The sequence below is a fragment of the Jaculus jaculus genome, chromosome 16 (genome assembly GCF_020740685.1).
Source record: "Jaculus jaculus isolate mJacJac1 chromosome 16, mJacJac1.mat.Y.cur, whole genome shotgun sequence".
Lineage (NCBI taxonomy): Eukaryota > Metazoa > Chordata > Mammalia > Rodentia > Dipodidae > Jaculus > Jaculus jaculus.
Genome location: NC_059117.1, coordinates 40,106,144 through 40,114,984, shown reverse-complemented (window position 1 = coordinate 40,114,984; position 8,841 = coordinate 40,106,144). Strand labels below are relative to the sequence as shown.

At 40.4% G+C, this 8,841-nt stretch overlaps 1 protein-coding gene across 1 annotated transcript; it reads left to right on the top strand.

Moving 5' to 3' along the window:
* Positions 1 to 4,566: 4,566 nt before the first annotated feature.
* On the top strand, positions 4,567 to 4,854 carry LOC101615407 (small ubiquitin-related modifier 2-like). Its single transcript, XM_004652782.1, has 2 exons — positions 4,567 to 4,705; positions 4,778 to 4,854. The coding sequence occupies exons 1-2, from the start codon at positions 4,567 to 4,569 to the stop codon at positions 4,852 to 4,854; spliced, it is 216 nt and encodes a 71-aa protein (XP_004652839.1).
* The last annotated feature ends 3,987 nt before the right edge of the window (positions 4,855 to 8,841 follow it).

The following is an 8,841-nucleotide window of genomic DNA, read 5'->3' as shown; positions in this document are numbered from 1 at the left end:
CCCCAGAGGTATTAGGATACCCCTTCATTATACATCAGTGGACAGAGCAAGGTAAGTCACCCAGAGCATTGAGAGCAGGATTGGCACTTCCAGATCATTTAAGCTATTGCCCTCATTTTGTTGTCAATAAGTCAGATCGAATTCCATGTTTTGTTTTCATTTTAAACAAGAAGTTTATTAAAATAACAAGTTGCTTGACTTGAAGGGAAAACTATGTAGGATTCATTTTTTAGACTAATAGTAAGTTATCTTTTTGTCGCTGACAATGTCAGAGTCATAACGAATGTGTGACAGAGCAAGACAAATAGCACCTCTGACTTCTGGTCAGAGGACTGAGAAGGTGACTTCAGGCCATCAGAAAAGTTCAGGGACATCTGAGAAAGAAAAGAGGCTGGGAATGAACCACACAGAGCTGTTTAGAACTTCTGGGAAGCTAGCAGGGAACTACTATTGTTATTTGGCTAAATGGATACAGAATGCCCACCAAATTGTCCTCTAAATACTTCTGTCTGTGCCTATATATTAGTGATACTCTCACTTTTGGTTAGAGAAGCTTCTCTTTTCAGATGGCAGTTACTACTGGGGGGACTCAAAACTCATCAAAGTGCTGAGAAGTGACAGTGGAGAGGTAGGCACTGAGACAACTCTATTACAACCTCCAAGGCTCAGTGACCATTGTAGAAGAGATGGTGGAAATAATATAAGAGCCAAAGGAAGGGGAAGAGAGCTTTGAAATCCTGTCTTGCAAACATTAAGTGGCCACTACATTCATGACCTCACAGTGGCTGATGCTATCTACACAAAACCTACATATGTGGGGAAGAAATTATATATATCGATAGATAGGTAGGTAGATATAGATATATATAGATATATATCTTAAAATACAGTGCTGGAGAGATTGCACAGTGGTTAAAGACAATTGCCAGCAAAGCCTAATGGCCCAGCTTCCATTCCTCAGTACCCACATAAAACCAAATGTACAAAGTGTCACATGCATCTAGAGTTTGTTTGAAGTGGCAAGAGGCCCTGGTGTGCCCATTCCAGTCCCTCTCATTCTCTCCCCTCTCTCCTTGCAAATATACACTAGAAAAAGGACTAGTTGAAAAGAAGGGGTTCAGAAGAGGGAGGCTAGGGGAGGGAGGACAAAGAATGTGATAGAAGGGGATTATGACTACGAAGTATTGTGTGTATGAATGGAGACAAAGAAAATATTTTAACAAAGAAATAAAAAAACAGAAGATACATAACTGACCAATACCAAAAATGAAAGAGGGGTTGGAGAGATGGTTTAGCTGTTAAGGCACTTGCCTGCAAAGCTAAAGGACACAGGTTTGATTTCCCAGTACCCATGTAAAGCCTGATGCACAAGGTGGCACATGCATTTAGAGTGTGTTTACAGTGGCTAGAGGCCCTGGGGCACCCATTCTCTCTCTTTCTCTCTTTCTTTCTCTTCTCTCTCTCTGTCTCCCTCGCTCTCGTAAATAAATAAATATAATATTTTAAAAAATGGAAGAGAAGTTACTACTCTAGGGACCACAGACCTTAAAAGAACTTAAATGAATGCTGTGAATGAGTCAATTCACTGAATTCTACTGAATTCTTTTATGAAAGAAACCAATGCCTCAAACCAACAATAGCAGAACTCACCCAGATAAGCAGATAACATAAATAGCCCCCATCATGATTAAAGAAGATAAATAATAGAAATAGAATTGGGGCTGGAGAGATAGCTCAGTGGTTAAAGGCACTTCCATGAAAAGCCTGAAAGCCTGGGTTTGATTCCATAGTACCTACATAAAGCCAGATGCACAAACTGGTGCATGCATCTGAAGTTTATTTGCAGTAGTAGAAGGCCCTGATACACCCATACTCACTTGCTCTCTTTCTTTTTCTTACTCTTTCTCCCTCTCCCTATCACATACATAAATAAATAAACAAGTAAAAAATATTTTTAAAGTTTTTTAAAAATATTTTTATTTTATTTACAAGCAGAGAAAGAGATAGGTAGAAAGAAGAGAGGCAGACAGAATGGGTGTGCTAGAGCCTCTAGCCACTGCAAATGAACACCATATGTAAGCACCACTCTGTGCATCTGGCTTTATATGGGCACTGGGAAATTGAACCTGGGCATCAGACTTTGCAGGCAAGTACCTTAACCACTGAGCAATTTGTCTAGCCCTAAACTTTTTTTTTTTTTTTTTTTTGGTTTTTCAAGGTAGGGTCTCACTCTGGTCCAGGCTGACCTGGAATTAACTCTGTAGTCTCTAGCCCTAAACTTTTAAAACATATTTGTTTATTTTCAAGCAGAGAGAGAGATACAGAGAAGAGAGATAGACTGTGAATTGGCATGCCAGGGCCTATAGCCACTGCAGATGAATTCCAGATGCATACACCACCTTGTACATCTGGCTGACATGGGTACTGGGGAATCAAACTTGGATCCTTAGACTTTGCAGGCAAGTGCCTAACCACTAAGCCATCTCTCCAGCCCTAAAAATGTATTTAAAAAAATAAATAGAATTGTACTTTAGAAAAAGATATGTCAAGGTGAATTATATCAAATATTAAAGGAAAACAATCCTAATTCTATGCAATCCTTTTCAGAAAATTGAAGAGGATTATTAACCTCTTCCAGTTTACTTTATGATTTTATAATCAAATCATACAAACAGCACAGGGTAAGCTTAGATCACTGATTCTCAACAACATAGGTACAAAACCATGACAAAAGGTCAGCAAATCCCATCAGCAATATTGTACTAATATATAATCGATCAAGTTTGTTACAGAAATACAAGACTGACTTAATATCCAAAAGTCAAATAATGTAATCCACTATACTCATAGTCTAAGGAAGAAGAACAAACATAAGATGGAATCAACTGAAAAAGTCACTTGACAAAATTTAGGACCCACATATGCCAAAACCCTCAGCAAATGGGAACCAAAAGCAACTTTATCAACCTATTAAAGAGCATCTATAAGAAACTACAGGTGATGTGTCAAAAAGTTTAAACGAGGTCTGGAGAGATGGTTCAGTGGCTAATGCACTTGACTGCAAAGCCTAAGGACTCAGGTTCAATTCCTCAGGACCCATGTAAAGCCGGATACACAAAGTGGCTAGAGACCCTGGTGTGCCCATTCTTTTTGTTTGTTTGTTTGTTTTAGCTTTTGTTTTTGTTTTTCAAAGTAGGGTCTTACTATAGCCCAGGCTGACCTGGAATTCCCTATGTAGTCTCAGGGTGGCCTTGAACTCACAGTGATCCTCCTACCTCTGCCTCTTGAGTGCTGGGATTAAACACATGCCCTACCACACCCAACAATGCCCATTCTTTCTCTCTCTGTTTCTGCCTCTTTCTCTCTCCCTCATAAATAAATAAATTAATTAATTAAATATTTTTAAAAGAATAAATTATTAGTTTAATATTTAAATGATTAAATAATGTGATTCAAGGCATTTTAGGTACTAAAGAAAGGATCTGGAAAGAATATCTAATGCCCCGGACTTGGAGAAAGTAGGATGATAGGATAAGGAAGGAAATCAGCCCAGAAGTAACCTTGAATTTATGAAATACATATATATGGGTTGAGAAGTATAAAGTAAGTCTCTGGACCTTCCCACAGCAAGGCTGGCACCACAATATGTTGTCATGTGGTGGGTTGGAACTTCAAGCAATAACGAATTCACCCATGTCAGATGAGAATAGACAAAGATAAATTTACGGAGAATATGCAAGGGAAATGCCGATAGAGCAGCAGAACCACCTGTGTGAGACGTTTTCTATGGGAGTTGTCCTCTTTTTGGTTCTGGTAATGCAAATGAAGAACTGAAGCATGATGATTGTGATTGACTGCTGTTTGGTTCTGGGTAGAAGCTGAGTTTGAATCAGCGCTGTGGTATGAGGTTATGGTTAATTTGATTGGTTGTTTTAGGAGCTAAGAGAATATTCTACTCTGGTTGTGACATGGGAACAATTTAGCACATTGCAAAATGGAAACTGCTAAGCTATAGGTGGCCAAGAAAGTCCCTGGTTCTGCTCTGCTCAGCCACACCACTTCCACAAGTAGCACCCATGACTCTGAGTGAGGACAAAGCACCTACCACATCTAGTCAGGTTGTTCTCAAAAGGCAAGTGTAATCACTGGACATGGGGAAAGATGCTCGTTGAAGTAGCCAAGGGAAGGAAGTAGCCCACATACCCATTGACAGATAATAAAAATGTACTGGGCTACTACTCACCCTTTATTTTTGTTGTTTTTGTTGTTTGTTTGTTTGAGGTAGGGTCTCACTCTAGCTCAGGCTGACCTGGAATTCACTATGTAGTCTCAGGGTAGCCTTGAACTCATGGCAATCCTCCTACTTGTGCCTCCCAAGTGCTGGGATTAAAGGTGTGCACCACCACGCCTGGCTTTACTCACCCTTTAAAAAGAAGGAAATTGCTCTCCCTTGCCTGGTGCTGTGGCCTCCTTCTTCTACCACTCCTAGTGCTGCTTGTGTGTCCCTCGGTGTGGTCCTGGTACCTCTTTTGTGAAGTGGCAGCTGAGGAAACCCTGGCACTGACCATGGCCGATGAGAAACTCAAGGAAGGAGTCAAGACTGAGAACAATGATCATATTAATTTGAAGGTTGAAGGGCAGGATGGTTCAGTGATACAGTTGAAGGTTAAGAGGCATACACCACTTAGTAAACTAATAAAAGCCTGTTATGAATGACAGGGTTTGTCAATGAGGCAGATTGGATTCTAATTTGACAGGCAGCCAACCAATGAAACAGATAGAACTGCACAGTTGGAAATGGAAGATGAAGATACAACTGATATGTTCCAGCAGCAGGCAGGAGGTGTCTACTAAAAGGGAACCTGCTACTTTACTCCAGGATTTTGCTATAGACCATGAATACATTCTCAATTAGAAATTTGGTTCCACCATATCCTGACTACTACAGTATAATTCTCTGTATTCTTTCCCATTCCTTTATTGTACATAAAGTAACGGATGTATGTGTATACGCATACTGCACTTTTCTTTTTCTTTTTAAACTAAATGGCCAGTGTTTGGGTTGACACCAATTGGAGATGGTATGGGGGAAAGTACTGGTTCTATGAAAATATCCCCTTTATACACTAGTGGCATGCTCATTCAACTCTTATTTTTATATTCTACTAAGTTATTGTGCTCTCATTGTTTTAACAACAACAACAAAAAAAAAAAAAAAAAAACACAGCATAAAAAATCCTTACATACCTTTTGGAGAATTTTAATGTTTTTCATTTGTCATTGTAAAACCAAGGATAAAGTTATACTTTTTTGTATGTAGCTCTTACATATAGGGCAATCTGTCTTTAAGTAGGGATAAATTATTCTAAAAAATGAATCCTAGATAGTTTTCCCTTCAAGTCAAGCTACCTGTTATTTAAATAAACTTCTGGTTTAAAATGAAAACAAAATATGGAAATTCTGTCACATAATGCACATAGGTAAACCTTGAAGGCATTGTGCTAAGGGAAATAAGCTTATGAAGGGAAATACAATATGATTCCACATATACATGATCACTATGGTAGTCAAAGTCATGAAAGCAGAAGTCAAACTCCTAAGTGTGGCGGCACACATCTGGAATCCCAGCACTTAAGAGGTTGAAGTAGGAGGATCCTGAGTTTGGGGCCAAGGATTTGGTGAATGGGGGATTTGGGGAAGTAAGGGGGGGAAGGGGATTATGCTCATGGAACAGTGTCAATATTTATGGAAATGTCAATAAAAAGGTTTATAAAAGAAGAAAAATAAGTTGAATGGTTGTTTTAATTTTTAGGGGCTAGGAGGAAGGCAAAGGATGCGGTGGGGGGGGGGAGCTGCAGGATGAACATAGAGTTTTGGTTTTGCAAGATAAATGGTTCTAGCCGGGCATGGTGGTGCATGCCTTTAGTCCCAGCACTCGGGAGGCAGAGGTAAGAGGATCACTTTGAGTTTGAGGCCACCCTGAGACTACAGAATGAATTCCAGGCCAGCCTAGGCCAGAGAGAGACCCTACCTCAATAAATAAATAAATAAATAAATAAATAAATAAATAAATAAAATAAACAAAAAGAAAAAAAGATAAATGGTTCTAGAGTTGTGTTTCACACCAATGCGCACACAGTTAATGCTATTGAACTGTGTCCATAAAAATGGTTAAAAATACATTTTAGGGGCCTTCTGGGTAAGATGATAGCATAGAAGCCAAGCCAAAGCATCCTGGGTGGGGAGAGGGAGTTGGATAAGCAAAAAAACAGCAAAACACACTCTTATATCAAAAAAAGTGAATGTGTATAAGGAAATATCAACCCCAACAAAGCAGGATAGACCCAGAGCTTCTAACAACCACAGAAGCAGGCAGAACCAGTTCCCACCATGGTACCTGTCTGCTTGGCCACATGGGTCTGCCTGAGCTGCAGAAGAAGTCAAGTGAAGGGATTTTCCACTCACAGCAGCAAAGTCAAGAAACTTAACTTAGCAGGGACCAGCTGAGTTGTTCAGGAGGAAGAGGATCACAGGAACTAGCTATGTAGCTCCCATACAACCTCAGGCGCTCTCCACAGCCTCTCCTCCCCCAATTTCATGTGCCTGCAACCACTGGAGACCTAGGGAAGTGAACTCAGCTACACAGCACACAGCACAGGCCATCAGAACAGCAAGAGCTACTAACCTAGCTAGCTGAGCTGAGCCCACAATGCAGCAAAGAGGAACCCATGCAAGCATGCAGCATAGGTGAGACCAAAGCTATCCCAAAAGGCAACAGGGCCTACTTACACAGGGTCAGTGCCTGCCCCAAAGCCTGGCATATTGGAAGTGCTATTTGCACCTTCCATGTCAGGCAGGTTATATGTTCGATTTAATTGATGGTCGGCTTTGTCATTCTTTAATAAGTTGCATTTTGAGCTTGTTCTTTGTTGCTTCCTGATTTATAGGGCTATTATCTTCTTCTGTCATTCTTGGGGACAGGATCTCACTTGGCCCCAGCATGACCTTTATAGTCCAGAAATCTCACCCTCCCAGTTGACAGTATTAAAGGTGGGGGAGAACACACACCCTTAGGGACTTTAACTTTGTTAGATTATCTATGTGGTTTTTGTTTGTTTGTTTGTTTTGTTTTTGTCCTGAGGTAGGGTCTCACTGTAGCCCAGGCTGACCTGGAATTCACTATGTAGTTTCAGGGTGGCCTTGAACTCATGGTGATCCTCCTACCTCTACCTCCTGAGTGCTGGGATTGAAGGAGTGTGCCACCATGCCCAGCTCCATATCTATTTGCTTTAATACCCATTCTCGCATAAATACTTCATGCTAGTTTTGATTGAATGTGTATATTGCTCAGCTGAATTTTATAATTTGCCCGTATTTTACTCCACAGCAGGCAAACCCAAAACCTATGGTCACTTCTGCTACTTTGGGAGTAATGTAAGAGCCACTCTTGGCACCTTAAGCTCCTAGGAACCCTGAAGATATATAATGTCAGACTTACACATCTCAGAACACTGCAGATGATTAGAAAACCCCAGTACCAAATTAACCCAAGATGCAAAATCTCTACATTATAATACAAGAAAAACAAAAATTAGGACAAAAATATTCCACCAAAACTTATAGATACATCAGAAGTGACCTGAGTGACAGTGATTTAGGTTAAATGCCTAAAAAAGAGTTCAAAAGAATGATTAGAAGTTCAAAGAAATCAATAGAATCAAAGAAGAAAAACAAACTCCTGAAGGAAAACAACTTAATGAAATAAGGAGGTCAAACAAGACATAAGTAAGGAAATAGAAATACTAAAGAAAAACCAATCACAAATACTAGAAATGAAAAACACAGTAAGTCAAATAAACTCTCTTCTGTGTAAGATGGTGGCATCCTAACCATATCAAAGCAGCCTACACAGCAAAATACACTCTTCTACTGAGAAGTGAAGGTGTATAAGTTATTGTCAACCATGGCAGAGAAGCAGGAGAGACCAAGATCTTCCAGAAAGGAGGACCTGCAGCCCCAATCTATGCTGCTGCCTGCCAGCACAGGGCAACAGAAGCAAAACCAAGGCAAAGGGATTTTTCCATTCATATCAGCCTCCTTACAAAGTCAAGAAACCTGAAGGGGAAGACAGCAGAAAGTAGCTGAGAAGCTGCTGAAAGAGAATACAGATGGAACCAACTGAGAATCTCAGGTAGGTCTCCAGGCACCCAGCATAGCCTCCCATCCCCCAACCATCAGGGCCAAAAACATCCAGAGAACTCATTCAACCCTGGCCGCCCAGCACAGAGAGAGACCAAAGACAGAACTCAGCTTTGGTGAGATTGGAAACCACCCCAAAAGGTAATAGGGCCTAGTTATACAAAGCCAGATACCCAGGCTTGCACTGGAATTGCTAATCTCCCTTTCCATGTCAGGAAAGGTTATCTATTACATTTGAATGATATATTCCTGGTTGGCTTTACCATTCTCAAATAAGCTATATTTTAGTGTTGACTATTGTTGCCTTTGATGCCTCCTGATTTTTAGGGCATTTATCTTTTTCTTTTGTCATTATTGGGGGCAGGGTCTGGCAGCCCTAAACTGACTTGGACCCCAATTTAGACCAGAAATCTCAACTTCCCAGCTGACAGGATTAAGGGTGTTGGGCAATACACACCCTTTGGTTTTGGCTTTGTAAGACTATCTGTTTATTTTAATCCCCACACTTGTACAGATACTCTGTGCTGATTTTGATTGTATGTGTGTATTGCTCAGTTGAGCTTTAGAATTTGCTCTACTCAGTCTACTACAGTACTTGAATAGTAGGCAAGGTCAACACCTAGGGTCACTTCTGCTATTTGT

Excerpts from the sequence above, each read along its gene's own strand:
- LOC101615407 (XM_004652782.1), top strand. The coding sequence starts at position 4,567 with ATGGCCGATGAGAAACTCAAGGAAGGAGTCAAGACTGAGAACAATGAT. Across the intron at positions 4,706-4,777 it reads TAGTAAACTAATAAAAGCCT|ATAGAACTGCACAGTTGGAA; the intron begins GTTATGAATGAC and ends CCAATGAAACAG.